This window comes from Lissotriton vulgaris, chromosome 7, assembly GCF_964263255.1.
Source record: "Lissotriton vulgaris chromosome 7, aLisVul1.2, whole genome shotgun sequence".
Taxonomy (NCBI): Eukaryota; Metazoa; Chordata; class Amphibia; order Caudata; family Salamandridae; genus Lissotriton; species Lissotriton vulgaris.
This window is the reverse complement of record NC_141695.1, coordinates 1,043,907,654-1,043,926,975: the sequence shown is the minus strand read 5'-3', so window position 1 is coordinate 1,043,926,975 and position 19,322 is coordinate 1,043,907,654. Positions and strand designations below refer to the sequence as shown.

Here is a 19,322-nt window from a genome sequence, read left to right as displayed (position 1 = left end):
TTGCTGCATTTTCAGGATGCTTGGCAACACGTGAAAAAAAGAGTTAAGTGAAGGAGTCGGTATGCAACGGTTACCACGCATTTTTTACAACGCGGTACCGTTAGCACGCTACTTTTACCACGCAGGTCGTTACAACGAAATGCGCTGGGGGGCGCTCCAGGATAGTAAATACTTTAATTTACTATCCAACTCCTTTCCCTAGAGTCCACGGGGACTGGAGTTGGAATAGTAAATTAAATAATTTACTATCCAGCGCCCCTCCACGCAAGTCGTTGTAACGACTTGCGTGGTAAAAGTAGCGTGGTAACGGTACGCGTTGTAAAAGTACGCGTGGTACCGTCATACATCCGAAGGAGTCACCTTAACTCTCGTGGTTGTGAGGCAAGATTTCTTTATATTCTTTCCCTCGCTGGTTTTCTTTGAAGACCCCTACTCTCCCTGACTTGCGAGGACACCCTTTGTTGCCCCCATTTTGGCTTAATTATAGTCTTCACCCCTTGTTGAAGATCAGGCAGGGCTCCTGGTGAATTAGGAAGAAAACTTCAATATTCCTTGTCCTTAGCGTATACCTGGAGAGGACCTCACCTTCCTTGTGGATCCCTATCTCCATATGCGAGGGACTTCCTCCCCGCTCTCTCGATCCTCGCGTCTGCTGTTTCTCAGCTCTAGTCGGGCCTCAGCCCCCACTTCCTCCACCTAGTGCAGAAAAGCCCTGCTTGTTCTGCCTCTGCCCCCAATTCCAGCTCACCAGATCCGTTGGAGACTTCCGGCTGCCTCTTCCCAGCGCGTCAGCTGTACATCGCGCTGTGCTCCCCAGCAGCTTCTTGACGTGAGCCTGGGCTCCGTGAGCATTGCCTAGCACCTCAATTATGGCCGGTACATACTTGAATCGCCTCTGAACTCGCTGAAAATAATAGAACACTATCCCCGCCGTGTTACCCCCGGGACTGGCGCCCGCGTCCGCTAGCGTCTAGCTAGTGGCAGCCATGTTCCTCCGCACCAGGAGATTTTTTTATAGGTTTAATGACACCATATTGGTGCAAGTTAATGTACAAGTAGAATCACTGCTGAACCAAATGTTACTTTAATCACCGTACTGTAGTTTAGGCGCTGCTCCACAATGAATCATGTTTATACATGCACTAGTTTTGAATGTGTATTAACATAGCAAGTCAAAAGTGATCAGGTCCCACTCAGGTGACCTGAACTCAAATGTGCACAGCTATGTGGTTAAATACTGTCTTAATTCTCCTATTGTCCTTTTGTTGTTGACAGATTAAACAGAAAATGTTAACATTTTCAATTCAGCAATTTATTCTTTATTGCATTATTGACATTGTTTCCATGCTATATCTTTTATATAAATCAGTTGCTCAATAATTGATTATATTTGATCATCACTATACATCATTGAATGGTGATTAAAGATTCGTAATCAAGCCCAATGCATTTTGGGACTGGCGGTCCCTTCATCCGGGGCAAGCCTATGAAAAAATAAATACTTTATTGACAATATCCTGCTTTTCGAGGTGCTTATACAGAGCCATCATCAAATACATGACATTTTTAGATTTTGATTATTATCATATCCAAAGATTATCTTTGACCAGATTAAACTGACATTCGAGAGATTTGAGTTCATGGCCATATTCATTAGGTAATTCTGTTCATTAACATTTCAAGAGTTTACATTGCAGTGCGCTATAAATGTCAGAAGTCTGTTGTGTTATTTAACCGTGCCATCTGTCATAATGTTATATTAGTGCACCATCGAACCCAGATGCCCCTTACGTGGTAAAAAGGTAATTAATAATTTTTCTTACTGAGCTGTGTCCAACTCAGTGTCACTTGTCTTTCGTATTCAAACCGTAGTATAATGGTTGAGGGACATTAAAAGAATCTGAAAAACATAATATTTATTTGTATGATCCAAAAGGATCTGTGTGTCAATGTATTATCCTTCACCAGTGATTGTCTAAAATCTTACCACTGTATTCCAAACTGGTTCTATTGCTTTCGGGCTCTTCTGATTCTTCCCTAGATACCTGTGTGAAATATATCATATCAGTCTCGTGTTGGTCCTCAAGATTGGTTCTGAGCATTTCTAGAAACATTATCGATTCTGACCGGATTGCGGTCTTCTGCCGTTCTGGTTAGAATTGTGCTGCGGGTGAAGAGGTGATGGCGGTGGTGTGCTCCTCCTCGAGTGGCCTATGCTTCTCTAAGTTGTCTGTATCGTAAACATAAACACTAATTACGAGCTGCCCTTTTTTGTGATTCATGTACGTTATGTTTAGCAATCCATTAGTCTAACCGGATTGCAGTCTTCTGCCGTTCCGGTTTAAAATATTCTGCGAGTAAAGTAGTTGTGGCGGTGGTGTGGTCCTCCTCGAGTGTCCTATATTTCTCTATGTTATCTGTATTGTGAACATATTCACTAATTATGAGCGGTCTGTTTCGGTAAATCATATACGTTATGTTTTACAAGCCGACAATCTTACCTTACTACGGTTTCAAATTATTCAGCGAATCTCTCATGAATGCGAAGGTTTGGCTGTCCCGCTAGTCAAGTCTAGACCTTCGCATTTAGCAATTAGTGTTTATGTTCACGATACAGATATCTGAGAGAAGCATAGGCCACTCGAGGAGGAACACCGTGCAAAGACATAATATTGAGTCAAAAATATCGAATGGACATAATATCGAAGTCAAAATATAGAATGGACAAAATATCGAATGGACAGAATATAGTGGTTGAAAATATCGAATTGAAGGTAAGTATTTTAATATTGAATTTTGAAATATAGAAAGTCAAAATATCAAAGTACATAATATAGGTTTCTAAATATATCGAATTTTAATTAATATCGATTTTTTTTTAAATTTTTTTTTAATTTTATTTAATTTTTGTGTAATTTAATTCTGTAGCGGGTTGTGGGTTTATAGGGGAATAGGGTGGGAAGTAATTTAATTGTAATTAATTAAATATATTAATTTATTTATTGGTATTTATTTAGAATTAATTGGAAATTACATTTTAATTGGTAATTAATTAATGTAATATTTAATTTTTGCGTAATTTAATTCTGTAATGGGTTGTGGGTTTATAGGGGAATAGGGTGGGGAGTAATTTAATTGTAATTAAATACGTTGATTTATTTATTGGTATTTATTTTGAATTAATTGATAATTAAATTTTAGTTGGTAATTAATTAGTTTTATATTATTTAATTTTTGCATAATTTAATTCTGTAGCAGGTTGTGGATATATAGGGAAATAGGGTGGGAAGTAATTTAATTGTAATTAATTAAATATGTTAATTTATTTATTGGTATTTATTTTGAAATAATTGTTAATTGAAGTTTAAAGGTAATTAATTAATTTGTAATTGTAATTAATTTTTAATTTGTAATTTATTTTTAATAATTGATTAATTTGTAAATATGTTTATTGTATTAATATATTCTCTGTAGCGGGTTGTGGGTTTATAGGGTAATAGGGTGGGAAGTAATTTAATTGTAATTAAGTAGATAATATTTATTTATTTGTATTAATGTTTAATGTATTGTTAATTAATTGGTAATTGGTAATTAATTTGTATTAATGGGTAAATCATTTTAATAACTAATAATAATTTGTATTTTTAATTGAGTGATTGTTACATAATATTAAATTGGTAATTTGTTTTAATTAATTTATTCTTGGTAATGATATTTAATTAATTTTTATTAATATATTAAATCTTTACTTTCCCTACTGTTGCACTCTCTGGAGTGGGAATAGTAATTTTTATCCCTACGCTATCCAACTGAGGTAATATGAATTTTTTGGTCAGTTATGTCCCCTATCGTAGACCCCAACGGCTCCATGTACGTGCTTCTAGTACATGTAAGTTCCCTCCACTTCCAGCTATGAAGACGCAAATACATTTGCGTCCAACGTTAACATGTCCTCTTTCAGATCCACCATGAATGGGTCAGATATTCCGTTCCTAAGTGTACCTTGCCAACGTCTTTATGTGGTGCACTTTCATGTTTTCTAGCTCTGGCGAGTTAGGCCCTGATTTCTGCCATCGAGCCTCTTTTCTGCCCTCTGTCTCTGAAAGCCGCAGCATGCTGCTTCCTGACCCTTGACTTACTCCCTGCGCGGCGAGCTGTGCCTGGCTCGGCCTGCCTTTCCTGCCAAGACCGAATTCAACCTTCAAGTTATCTGCTACGCTCCTCGAAAATACATTCCTGTCTAGTAGTTTACGAAAACATCCTTCCCAGCTGCAGAGCAAAGGGCCCGGCCTCACTGTCTCCATGCAAGTAATTCATAGCTTCCGTTACCATGGTAGGCCCATGGCCCCTCACATCTCATGTAGACACGTAGTCGCATATGCACGCACTAGCAGTCAGTATAGAATAGCCTCTGCCCGAGAGACCTTTCCTTCTAGATAATACAGTTCCTTAAACACAAGATATACACAAGATATAGATATGATTTGGGATTAGGTTGTTCTGACCCCCCAGACTTCTGTCTCCTCATGTAGAGCTAAATGTCAAGTCCCCTTCACCCTCCAGTTCCACGTCAATCACACGTCATGCTGCTGCGCGCGCATCTCTGCCACATATTTTCTGCTGTCACTGCAGGATTCACTTATGGATCCACCCACTTGTAATACGTTTTATGTGACGTTGTCTAGCACACGCCTTCATGCACGCCTTTATGCACGCCTTCTGTTACGTACATATGACTTTATCTCGTTTCTCTCAGCTGTTACGCCTCCTGCATATGTTTTACTGTAATGCATTGACTATATATATGATAACCTGTCAATAAAATATTGTCTATCCCTTCCTGAACCTTCGTGGTGATGGAACATGATTGCCTGGTTTAAACCAATTCCTTTGTAAGGAATAAAACCCCTTTTAAAACCTCAAATACCACGGACTCTGTCTCTTATTTTTGACTGAGTTATTCTTATTGAACTTTACCGCATAAATTCCGCATAGGTAATTAAAATTTACCACATAATTGGCGCCCGAACAGGGACCACTCCCCCACCCCACGCGCCGGAGGTGCGTTGCAGGCCCGGTGCCCTGCCACAGCGCTGACGGACAACTACGCGTACCCGCAGGATTTCCTGTATCTCCCTCAGGCCAACGGAGGTGACTGAGGCTGCGATCGACACCCAGACGAGGCGGTGAGGAGTGCGGAGGATCCCGACCAGAGCCTAGCTGAGAGAACAAGGTCCGAGGTATTCAGAGGCCCACCAGGTTCCGAAGTCCCGAAATACCTACGTCACGAGTCCAGTCCAGTCCAGTCGAGTCCGGTCCAGTCCAGTGTCGAGTTTCCGAGGCCTTCTGTTCCGTGCTTCCCGTGAGTACCGTTGCTGGGGACGCATCTAGACGTGCGCATTAATTTGTGCCGGTCAAGACGGGTTTGGGTACACAGACCCGGTCTGCACTGTTTAGCGGTGTATCTGTACTGTTTAGCAGTATATCAAGTATGAAGGTAGCTAGTTTTATTATAATTATTATTGTTCGTTTTCAAAATGTTTAAAATGTGTTTTAATATTGTGGTATGAGTGATTGTTCGATCTGTATTATCGTGTTTATGGTTCGAGATGCTGTTATTCTCTAAACTAAGACAGATAAAAACTAGAAAAGGGATACTAGAGGAAGCTGTTCCCATTCCACCTAGGGATACTCCAGGGTACTTTATGTACCATAAGCATGGCCTAGATGCCGTATTATTTCTCGATTTGTGGGTGGATTATACCAAAGATCTAGCAGAGAATCAGAGATGGCCCGCTGCTGGGACATGGGATGCCGATTGCATCATGAGAGTAGAAGAAGCATTATGGAAAAAGAAAGCCAGACAGTCACAGAAAGATGCCATTGAATTATGGCGTAAAGAATCGCACAGACGCACAGAGAAAGCACTTCGAAAAGAAGAGAAAAGTAGAGAGGATTCAGAAAAAGCCCGAGAAAACGTATTAGTTGAGGAAGGTATACGAGTAAAAGCAGAACAAGTAGACAGACAGCGAAACACTATTATGAATGGTATGTATCCTCTCCTGGCCGAGGGTTTACCTAAGGCCACCCCGGAAGTACCAAAAGACCTGCCACCTCCATTGCTCCCGACAAAATTACACCACAAGACCGCAAAGGACATCTTCCTTTCTTCCTATCTAGACGATGTAGCCCCCGAATATGTTAATGCCGCACCGCCACGCACACCACCTGCTGACGGCACTCCACCCCAAGATAATCTACCGCCACCTCTGCAACGACATACTCCTCCTCCCGTTCCACATCCTCCGCCGATTCCTCCACCCCTTCCCGCACCCATTCTCCCTACTATGCACCCAACAAATCCTTTTGGACCTGGCACCTCAGGAGGTGCCATAGGAGGTTTTCAAACGCCACCACCAGCACATCGATTGACTTATAGGGATTTAGCACACCAACGTACACCTCAGTCAGCGAATTATGACATACTGAAAGAGCCTCTTACAGATTGTAGATATGATCCAGTACCCGGTAAGGATGACAGAATGATGCTATCATCAGTACGTCTACGACGAGTTGCAAACTATTTAATGATATTACCAGGAATGATTGATCATCTAGACAGAATATATCACTTTGTTCAGACGGGGGAAGGTCCTGAAAGTATTGGCGATGCCATAGCATACCAGAAAGTTGACACTCAGAAAATGATATTACGTTTTTTCATAAACTGCTTGATAAGAAACCAAGACAGGACCAGGTCCAACAACAAGTACCACAGAATATCCAGCCTATGCAGGCCTCACAACAGACAGTAGCGGTACCACAGCCACAGCCCATTGCCGCAACACAAAACACGACACAACAGATGTACCAGTATGCACAGACAGATTATCCTGATTATCAGCGATACACATGAAACAGCCCAGAGAGGGAAGTTGGCTTGCCTCTCATTGAGGTTCCTGTAGATCAAGAAGGTCCTTATGTACATAGTCAAGTATTAGGGAAAGACAGAAAGTTTTTAATTGATACAGGGGCAAGCAGAACAACTATAAGTCACGACGAGGTTCCAGGGGCACCCCTCTCAGGCTCACAGAATGTTTCCCTTGGATTTTCAGGAAAGCCTATTATTAATGAAGTATCGCAACCACTTTCCCTTGCAGTTGGTCCATTGAAACGTACTACAGACCTATTACTAACGAAGTCATGTCCAGAAAACTTGTTAGGTATCAAGACATTGAAAGCTCTAGGAGCTGTCATTTGCTGTTCTCCGGAAGGAGTAAGACTGTTCCTACGTGACTTTAAAGGTCACTATGTGTTGAGAGATATTGATCCCAGGTTACAGAATGTTCCTGCACATTTATGGGCACAAGGCCCTACTGATGTAGGTTGTATGCACATTACACCATATCGAGTCACACTCAGACCAGGAGTGGTCTTGCCACGAATTCGACAATACAAGTTACCTCCAGATGCTGTAGCGGCTTTACTGAAAATCATTGACAAGCTTATTGCACAAGGAGTGGTTGTGGAAACCGACTCCAATGTATGTAATTCCCCCATCATTCCAATTCTTAAACGCACTGATCCTAATGCACCTCCTGTTTATCGATTAGTTATCGATTTGCGCGAATTGAATAAATGCATTGTACCACAATACCCTGTGGTTCCAGATATCTCGTCTCTATTGACTGCCATTGATTCTGAAGCAACGTTCTTTACTGTAATTGACCTGAAGAACGCCTTCTTTAGTGTCCCCATTGACCCGGAAAGCCAATACCTTTTCGGATTCTGTTTAAATGGACGAAGCTTCAAATTTGCACGCGCACCTCAAGGATTCACAGAAAGCCCCAGCATCTATAGTCAAGCACTAAAAAGACAACTAGACAGTATACACATGCCTGACAACACTGCTCTGTTACAGTACGTCGATGATCTGTTGATCACCGCCCGCAGCGAACCCGAATGTGAGCAAGCGTCACTGACGGTTTTACATTTCCTGGCTGACAAGGGGCACAAGGTGTCCCCTTCGAAGCTGCAATTCTGTGTTCAGCAAGTGGTGTACCTTGGGCACTTGCTGTCCAAATGGGGGAGACAGCTAACACCTGACCGTATCCAGTTAATTGCAAACATGTCACAACCCAAGACACAAAAGGAGGTACGAGCCTTTATAGGCCTCACTTCTTACTGCAGACAATGGATTCCTCAGTACGCATTCTAGCAAAGCCACTCATACAGTTGACAACCCAGGAGGCAGCGTCTTCGACTGTCCTCCCTTGGACTCAGGAACATACACAAGCTTTTGAGGACTTAAAGAAAGCCTTATGCCAAGCACCAGTTTTAGCGACACCATGTTACAGCAAATCTTTTACACTTTTTGTCACAGAACGCGAAGGTACTGCATTGTCAGTGCTGACGCAAGAACAAGCAGGATCACACAAACCGTGTGCTTATTTTTCTAGTACATTAGATTCAGTAGCCCAGGCTCTGCCTGCATGTTTGAAATCAGTAGCAGCAACAGCTCTAGCAATCAGACAAAGTGATTCCATAGTGTTAGGACATCAATTAACAGTACAGGTTCCACACTCTGTGGAAGTTCTTTTAAACCGAACACAGACTCAACACTTGACTATAGCACGACTGACAGGTTATGAATTGACATTGTTTCAGCCACACATAGAAATCAGACGCAGCAACACATTGAACTCTGCTACACTTTTGCAATTAAGTGAGACAGACCCATTGGCACATGATTGTATTGAAGTTATTACTATTACGACGAAACCTAGACAAGACTTGACAGACACCGCATTACCAGATCCAGACCTGACACTTTATGTGGATGGTTCATGCATGAGAACAAGTACAGGAGAATTAGTGGCCGCTTATGCAGTCACGACAGAAACTGAAGTCATAGAAACAAATTGTATAGACACTTTGTCAGCTCAAGCAGCAGAGCTCATCGCTCTGACCCAAGCCTGCATTCAAGCAAAGAACAAGAGGGTTAACATATACACAGATTCACGTTATGCATTCGGAGTCATACACGACTTCGGTGTCCTTTGGCGAGAGAGAGGTTTTTTGACTTCTCACGGTGCCAAAATTCAGCACGGTTCCCTCATTCAAACTCTGTTAGATGCAATACATCTGCCTACAGCGATATCCATCATGAAGTGCAAGGCACATACGAAAGTCACAGATTCAATTTCTCAGGGTAACGACCTGGCAGACCGCACAGCTAAACATACAGCTCAGACTCACACAACTGACCTGACAAAAATAATAGTCCAGACACCGACACATTGTATGACAGTTAAGGATCCCGCCCTAGATGTAATTGATATACAGACACATGCTACACCAGATGAAATCAAGAAATGGATTGAACTAGGAGGGATCCAGACAGAACAAGGATGGATGACGAAGGGAAAATCTATATGGTTTCTCCCTGACTCTATGGTCCAAGTAATCATTAACACAGTACACAGTCCAGCACATTTAGGAGAAAAAGCCATGTTAGACAGTATTCAAAATATCTGGTTTAATAAACACTTACGAGCAGCAGCCAAACAGAAAGTGCGTACTTGCATGATATGTTGTCAGTTCAATCCAGGTAAAAGCATTCCCGTAGAGCAAGGTGGATTTCATCCTCCCGATCACCCTTTTGAAGTCCTCCAGATGGATTATATCCAGATGGAACGTTGTCGAGGATTCAAATATGTCCTCGTAGTTGTATGTGCACTTTCCCGTTGGACAGAAGCATATCCAGTCCCAGATTACACTGCTCCGACCACTGCCAAGCAGCTGGTTCGTGAATTCTTCCCCAGATATGGTTTGCCCCGCGTCGTATACTCCGATAACGGTCAGCCATTTTCGTCCGAGTTAATGAAGCAAGTATCTCTCCTGCTCGGCTACCAGTGGAAGTTCCATTGTGTCCGACATCCCGAGGCAGCAGGCCTCGTGGAACGCCATAATCAGACTCTGAAAATTCGTCTTGCCAAGATTTGTAGAGAGAAAGGAGTCGACTGGATAGTAGCTTTGCCAGTCGCACTCTTCTATATGAGAATGGTTGCACATTCCAGAACAGGGCTATCCCCGCACGAGGTGGTCTTTGGTAGGCCGCCGAATATGTGGGGGACGCCTTTGCCTAGAAAAATAACCGATGTCGATTGTAACATGCTGACAGATTACCTTGCTTCCTTGATGTCTGCACTCCAATCATGTCGTTCACAGGTTGCTGCAGCCTTCCCCGACAACACCGATGTAAAGCCACATGGGATCATTCTGGGGGACCTTATTCTCGTCAGGAACTTTGATCGGAGGAGTCCGCTGGAGCCCCGTTGGCAGGGGCCGAAACTTGTCCTGCTAACCACGAGGACTGCAATCAAGGTCGAGGGCCGCAAAGGGTGGCTCCACTCCAGCCACGTCAAGATATTTCATGGACTGCTTCCAGTTACAGACTCTCAGCCCTCCCCCTCTAAGGACTGCCCAGATTTCAGTGACTCTAAACTTCCCCTGATAGAGAAAACTCCGTCCGAAGAGTATAAATCCGAACTAAGGTCTAGCAAGTCAGACAGTTTAATTGTTTAAGTCCTCCCCTAGGTGAATCGGTTAGACGTGTTTTCTGACATGTATCCCCTAGACCCCAACAGAGAGAGAGATAGACAGAAACAGCTCAAGAAACATGAATATTGTAAATCTCTTCGCAGCCACTGCATTGTGACACTATTGATTATGTTTTTTCTAAGTCTTCTGATTATTGCTGCAAGTGTACTTTTACATATGTACCACCCTATTTTCAAGCGTGCACATTCTCCCTTCAATGTCACTGCCGAACACTCTTTCAGTGAACTGCCCCCGCACGAGTTATCTTACCGACTTGCGCTACGTAACAATACATTCATCAGTATGTTACATCATTCCCATCAGACCAGCAACGCTACAAATTGTTGGATATGTGGCCGACTCCCTCCCTATCAGAAATACAAGGGAGTTCTGCCCCTCTTCCCGTACCCGTTTACACACAATGGTTCCTGTGGGGCATGGTTTAGTTTGATTAATTCCTTAGATTCAGATTCTGTAGTTTACCAGGGCAACTGGGTGTGGGGAAATCTGAACACAGTTTTGCATAAAGTATGTTTCCCTGACAAGGAGGGTCTTCCGAAAAGGACAGGAACTGACTTAGAAAACGAAGTATATGGATTAGGTAACTTTACACTTAACCTCATGATTCTGAATGTCGAGTCCGAATCCGAACCAATCTTGCCTGCTATGTCCGTACTACCAGTCAAAGGTGAATTATGTGTCAGAAAGAATGGTTCAGTACACCTTGGTCATAGTAAATGTACTACTGTGATTGAATTCAGTGATAAGGGCAAGTCCACATTTAAAGCTTCACGTCATTCCTACTTCGTTTGTGGCCATACTGCATATATACGCTTACCTCTAGATTGGGATGGCACTTGTTACATTGCATTCCTTCTGCCACCTGTTTTCCTAGCCCCTCCTGATTATCATAGGAACACCCATCTAGTACACAATAGACCACAGAGAGATCTCCCGATTGTCGACTACACTGAAACGGCATGGGAGCAGTATACAGACTTCAATAAAGGTTTCTTTCCCTACTTAGGTACTGTCTCCAATAGTAAACTGATACAAAAATTAACCAGAACCCTTGAAGCAGTAGTGAATGAAGCTACGTCCGCCCTAAGTAACTTAACAGAGGAGCAGTCTGCTATACGGATTGTTGTTCTTCAAAATCGTCTCGTCCTTGACGTCATCCTGGCCGATAGGGGCGGAGCCTGTAAGGTCATCGGGTCGAGCTGCTGTGTTTTCATTCCAGAAAACGCGCCATCTGTGTATAGAGCCATTACCCGTCTTCACAAGATTGCAAGTCTGATACACCAGAATCCAGGCACCTGGACTTGGTCCGGTTGGTTCTGGACCACGTTGTCAGCCTGGGGATGGAAAATCCTATCCTTCATAGGTATTGGCCTTCTCATAATGTTCAGTTGTTGCCTATGTCTACAATGTGGGCCAGCGATTTGCGGCCTTTGCGCCACATCATGTATTCCTCATTCAAGTCCCCATTCAAAACGCCATCGAAGAAAGAAGAGCAAATGATGTTACATGAACAGATTGATAGGTTAATGAGGATTGATATATCATGAAGGGTCCGTAGGGGACAAGGACGGAATGAGGTAATATGAATTTTTTGGTCAGTTATGTCCCCTATCGTAGACCCCAACGGCTCCATGTACGTGCTTCTAGTACATGTAAGTTCCCTCCACTTCCAGCTATGAAGACGCAAATACATTTGCGTCCAACGTTAACATGTCCTCTTTCAGATCCACCGTGAATGGGTCAGATATTCCGTTCCTAAGTGTACCTTGCCAACGTCTTTAAATGGTGCACTTTCATGTTTTCTAGCTCTGGCGAGTTAGGCCCTGATTTCTGCCATCGAGCCTCTTTTCTGCCCTCTGTCTCTGAAAGCCGCAGCATGCTGCTTCCTGACCCTTGACTTACTCCCTGCGCGGCGAGCTGTGCCTGGCTCGGCCTGCCTTTCCTGCCAAGACCGAATTCAACCTTCAAGTTATCTGCTCCGCTCCTCGAAAATACATTCCTGTCTAGTAGTTTACGAAAACATCCTTCCCAGCTGCAGAGCAAAGGGCCCGGCCTCACTGTCTCCATGCAAGTAATTCATAGCTTCCGTTACCATGGTAGGCCCATGGCCCCTCACATCTCATGTAGACACGTAGTCGCATATGCACGCACTAGCAGTCAGTATAGAATAGCCTCTGCCCGAGAGACCTTTCCTTCTAGATAATACAGTTCCTTAAACACAAGATATACACAAGATATAGATATGATTTGGGATTAGGTTGTTCTGACCCCCCAGACTTCTGTCTCCTCATGTAGAGCTAAATGTCAAGTCCCCTTCACCCTCCAGTTCCACGTCAATCACACGTCATGCTGCTGCGCGCGCATCTCTGCCACATATTTTCTGCTGTCACTGCAGGATTCACTTATGGATCCACCCACTTGTAATACGTTTTATGTGACGTTGTCTAGCACACGCCTTCATGCACGCCTTTATGCACGCCTTCTGTTACGTACATATGACTTTATCTCGTTTCTCTCAGCTGTTACGCCTCCTGCATATGTTTTACTGTAATGCATTGACTATATATATGATAACCTGTCAATAAAATATTGTCTATCCCTTCCTGAACCTTCGTGGTGATGGAACATGATTGCCTGGTTTAAACCAATTCCTTTGTAAGGAATAAAACCCCTTTTAAAACCTCAAATACCACGGACTCTGTCTCTTATTTTTCACTGAGTTATTCTTATTGAACTTTACCGCATAAATTCCGCATAGGTGATTAAAATTTACCACATAATGCTTTCCCTACTGTTGCACTTTCTGGAGTGGGAATAGAAATTTGTAACCTACACTATCCAACGCCTTCCCTAATGTTGCACACACTGAAGTGGGAATAGTAATTTTTACCCCTAAGCTATCCATCGCTTTCCCTACTGTTGCACTCACTGGAGTGGGAATAGTAATGTTTAACCCAATGCTATCCAACGCTTTCCCTACTGTTGCACTCACTGGAGTGGGAATAGTAATTTTTACCCCTACGCTATCCAACGCTTTCTCTACTGTTGCACTCTCTGGAGTGGGAATAGTAATTTTTACCCCTACGCTATCCAACGCCTTCGCTACTGTAGCACTCTCTAGAGTGGGAATAGTAATTTTTACCCCTACGCTAACCAACTCTTTCCCTACTGTTGCACTCACTGGAGTGGGAATAATAATTTTTACCCCTACACTATCCAACGCTTTCCCTACTGTTACACTCTTTGGAGTGGGAATAGTAATTTTTACCCTACGCTATCCAACGCTTTCCCTACTGTTGCACTCTCTGGAGTGGGAATAGTAATTTGTACACTCCCGCTATCCTACGGTAATAAAATTGTATATTTTTTATTAATATTATGTTATATATATATATATATATATATATATATATATATATATATATATATATATATATATATATATATATGTTTTAACAAATAAGATTGTATGCTTTTTGTTATAACTTAGTTATTTAAGTATTTTTAAGTATATTTTATGAATTTTACATTATTTTTAAGAAATTCAATATTTTTACAAAGTATATATTTTTAAACGATATTTTGGGTTCGATATTTTTGTACTTACCTGTTTGTAGACAGGAATTCGATATTTTGGCATTGATATTTTTGGTAGTCTATATTTTGTTCTTCGATATTAAGTCAGTGATCCGAGGAACACACCACCGCTATCACCTCTTCACCCGCAGCACAATTCTAGCCGGAACAGCAGAAGATCCCAATCCGGTAAGAATCGATAATGTTTCTAGAAATGCTCAGAACCAATCTTCAGGACCAATACAAGACTGATATGATATAATTCACATAGGTATCTAGTGGGGAATCAGAAGAGCCCGAAAGCAATAGAACCAGTTTGGAATACAGTGGTAAGATTTTATACAATCACTAGTGATGGATAATACATTGACACACAGATCCTTTCGGATCATGTATATAAATATTATGTTTTTCAGTTTCTTTTAATGTCCCTCAACGATTATACTACGGATTGAATACGAAAGACAAGCGACACTGAGATGGACGCAGCTCAGTAAGTAAAATAATTCATTACCTTTTTACCACATAAGTCGCATCTGGTTTTGATGGTGCACTAATATAACATTATGACAGATGGCACGGTTAAATAACACAACAACAGACTTCTGACATGTATAGCACACTGTAAAGTAAACGTTGGAAATGTTAATGAACAGTACTACCTAATGAAGATGGCCATAAGCTCGCATCTCACGAATGCCAGTTTAATCTGGTGAAAAAACTTTGGATATAATAATAATCAAAATCTAGAAATTTCATGTATTTGATGATGGCTCTGTATAAGCACCTCGAAAAGCAGGATATTGTCAATAATGTATATATTTTTTCATAGGCTTGCCCCTGACGAAGGGACCACCAATCCCGAAATGCATTGGGCGTGATTACGAATCTTCAATCGCCGTACAATGATGTATAGTGATGATCAAACATAATCAAATATTCAGCAACTGATTTATATAAAAGATATAACATGGAAATAATCTCAATAATGCAATGAAGAATAAATTGCTTAATTGAAAATGTTAACATTTTTTGTTTAATCTGTCAACAACGAAAGAACAATAGGAGAATTAAGACAGTATTTAACCGACATAGCTGTGCACATTTGAGTTCAGGTCGCCTGAGTGAGACCTGCCGACTATTGAGTTATCATTCATGCCAGGTAGGCATAGGCAAGCCATAAAGTATAAAGTGAGTAATTAAGCTTTCTAACAAAAACAAGAGAAGGTGTGCACAACCCACTCATTCATTGTTAACATAGCAACTGACAATAACCATGACGCTTTAATATTAACGGCACAAACAAGATATATTTCAAGTAGAACAATGATTATTTTATATTTTATCTAAACCGTATTGAATTGTATTGAAGGTATTTATAAAGTTAAGAACTATCCTCAGAAGGCAGCGGAACACTTATCATATCCAACGTGTGATAGGTATCTTTACAGTTAAGAGTTTTAGCCAATGCTAGTGAAAATGCAGAGGCAAACTTTATATTTCAGAAAGACCTGAGACACAATTGATTGTGTTCTGTCTGATCTGGGTCTGAGGCGTTCAGTTCAATTCCTCTACCTCTCCCACACATTTCATCTCACAATACAGGGCTGTTGCTGCACATATGTAAGTATATAGATACATTTTTATGTGTGCGTGTGTGTGATAGAGAACTGGAAATTCATGTGACTTGCATAAGGGCACTTACTTCCAACATCAACTCGTGCATGACATGTAGCTACTCCAGCCTCATTTACTGCGGATATCGTATACCATCCATCATCTTTCTTGCTCACGTTATAAATAAGGAGACAGATTTTCCCATTGGAATCTTGAAGCAACCTATAATATGAAAGATAGAGCTGAAGTGAAAGGAGATTTAGGAATATACATTTCAATCCTATTCCATATTAAAAAATATCCTTTTTTTGGTCTTCTTCGTTATAATTGAGAAGGCATTGCTTTCTATACTTATTAAATGATTTATTGTAAGACTTTTGCCAAAAGTAAACTAATGTGAAGTACTATTGTTCTATAGGTGTCAATAGCTCATTTAATAAAGAGCCCATCCCTAACAGGAGAGACCAAAATGTTGAAATACGAGATGTATTGAGAAATATAATTCAGCTTTGGGGGCTAGCAATTAGGTTACAGGATCCGTTTCTCTTGCTCTTAGCGTTTCCAGGTTAGGGCAATTTTTGGTAAGGGTCAGCATGGACAATGGCGCAGAACATATGGCAACCGACTTTTGATTTTCATTGCTTTCTGAATGCAAAGAGGTGGAACGTGAGCCAAACAGATGCACACACTTTTCCCTGCATCTTCATACAAGTTGTTTGCTTAAGTTGGTAAATAAATACAGTAGAGTTGTGATCTTCATCTCCACAACAGCTCACAATTCAAAGCCAAAACATCGGGAATACATTATATGACCAAAGGGGACCCACTGTAATTATATAACTACCATGGCGCTGCCGCACTCACAGCAACAGATAAATCTGCTCCAGATAAAAAAATATACTAGAGGCCAAATTGTGCCCATTATGCCCAGAAAATCTGGAACATTTGTGAAACTTTGGCCTTCATGAAATTGGACTAAGTAATGCAAGTTCGCGTCTTTGACTCTGAATTTAGTGGGAAATATGGACTGCCTTCCCTATGACAATTGTGTGCTGCAAAATGTTCAAGGTGGGCCGAACATCCTGCAGCTGAGCAGGAATCTGTGTGCAAAACTTCGTACAAATAGGTATTCTATTTATGGTTTAAACATACATAGATATTCTTCTAGGCCTGCTTAGCAAATGTATATATTAATCATGTGTATACATATTATTTTATGCGTAACATGCATAAGGTCACTGCATAGTTGAAATATATAAGTTATTTGATTATATGCTTACGGGTCTCTGTTTTATCTATTTGTTACAATATGTGATAAGTTATGTAAATGATTTGAATACATGCTTATGGGTCTCAATTTTCATTTTATTTTATCTATCATAACGTGTAAATGTGATCGTAACAATTGTATCTGAAAGTGCATCAATATTGAAATATTGGTAAAAGTATCAAATAAATATATATATCTTAAACATATATAAATAAATTAGCTTTATGTATAGCAACACTTGAAAGTCGGAGTTTAACTATTTATCCATCCATGTATATATAAGACTTTATATAATACAGCTTTATATCTCTTTATTATTTTCCATATGCAGGTATACCTCTCTATGTAGTTATGTATCTATATATTTATTACTTTACTTCTACTGTAGAAAAATAAATAAATACCCAAAAGACGTTCAACCCCATTTAATTCACTACTCTATGTCACATCCTATACCTCTTTCAATATATCCTCTACCTCCACTCTCTGACTTTTCACCAACCTCATTGTACTACTATGGTATCCCTAATAGCCCTTTTAGCCTCTTCCCAACTCTATCCCTCCTTTGAATCATCCCAAACTCCATTTTACTACTATGATTTCCCAAATAACACCTTCTAGACTCTCCCTTCCTCTATCCCTCCTCTATTCTATTTGTGCTTGTTTGTAGGTCATGTGGCGCAGTGTTGTGAATGTTTTCTCATTATAATTATACAACCTCTGTCACTGTACGTGGTGTCAGGTTACATGCAGCTTGAATGCACAGATCAGCACAGGGCAGATCTGGCACACAAATCATTATAGCTACGTTATAGCTACATGTAGGGAACCCGGGGCCAGAGCACCTGGATGCAGTTGTAATTAAATTGGCAATACATCCGTAAACGTGGTGTCATCATGCTTTGGAGGCAGCTGTACCATCCACTGTCCACACTCTCTAGCCCCATATTCCCAGGGGTTCACGGCTTATGCCAATCAAAAGTGAATGCCCAGCACCACAGATAGTACACTTGCTAATTGGCTGGACTCTAATGAGCAGACCCAGTGGGATAAAAGTGTTCGGCTATTTGGCCCATGCACCACAGAGGTTCAATTTGACAGAGTGGATTGGGCACTGGTTTGCTGACAGGTTTCCTGATCGGACCAGCATTGTGCCATTTGAAAATCTGGGTATAAGGACAGCAAGACTAAGTAGTTAGAGTAATTTCAAGTCTCCACCAGGCAGCGACAGAAGAGTGAGATGGCAGGCTGATGAGACTCTTAGACTCATGTATGAGTGTATGACAAGTGAGTCATTCACAAGTCTGGCTCACATGAAAACAGTGCAAAGACTTCACAAAGATCACTGAGGAGATGAATGGTGCTGTCTTCCCAAATGACTCAATTATGTGGTGTTGAAACTTTTTTTTAGTTACCATACAAGGAAGGTTGCTACAACGAAACGTTGAAGGAAGATGCGATGCCTGGCCTGGCCTCGGTCACCCCAGGGAATGTTTATCCACCTGTGGATGTGTTAAGTAGACAGGTGAAGTCAACTCAGGGTCGGACTGGTCCTAAAAGTAGACCTGGCAGATGTCCTCAACACAGCCCATATATGTGTACTGAGCGAATGAGTGGACCACTGCAAAGGTTTCTTGGGAGAGTTATGCAAGAACATGCTACGGCAGAACTTTCTTGCTCCTACTTATTCTTGTCTCCCTCTTTTTTGCTCTTGAGGGCAGATGCAAATAACAACAGAAGTAATGCTTGTGAGACCTGCACTTCAATGCGGAAGGGTAATGCGTAAGACTGCGTAGGGTTTGACAGTAACACACAGCTAGAAATAGGGCCCTAAGACCAAGGCAGGTTACGGATAGTACATTAAAAAGTCTGGGGTAAATGTGGAGACTATATTTGAACTGAGTCAAAACACTGTACACTTCCCAAGGCAGTGGCATAGATTATCCTCTGCTGAAGAAGTCCTAGTCCACAGTCTTAAGACTCTCGTTAAAGGCCACTGTAACGTTAATATATTTTTATTTATCAGGGACGTTTGTACGGCACCACTTGTCACCTGAGCCCAGGGTCACGAAAAATAATCATCTTTAATCTGTTGTTGTCATGGCTTGTCTGATGAGTTCTCAACAGTAACATGACTGGTCGTGGTTCACTAGCCAACTCATCAGGCTCAAGAGGACAAGCATGCAGTCCAATCATTTAGTGATTACTCCTTATCACCTCCCTGACCCCGAAGAGT

The 19,322-nt window shown here is 41.4% G+C and overlaps 1 protein-coding gene across 2 annotated transcripts in view; it reads right to left on the bottom strand.

Annotated features, from left to right (window-relative positions):
- MYOT (myotilin) overlaps window positions 1-19,322 on the bottom strand; it is an 801,437-nt gene that overhangs the window by 75,665 nt on the left and 706,450 nt on the right. For both annotated transcript variants that reach the window (XM_086931487.1, XM_086931486.1), the window contains exon 17: window positions 15,905-16,038. In XM_086931487.1, coding sequence (XP_086787613.1) covers window positions 15,905-16,038 — 134 coding nt within the window. The remainder of the gene's footprint in view (window positions 1-15,904; window positions 16,039-19,322) is intronic.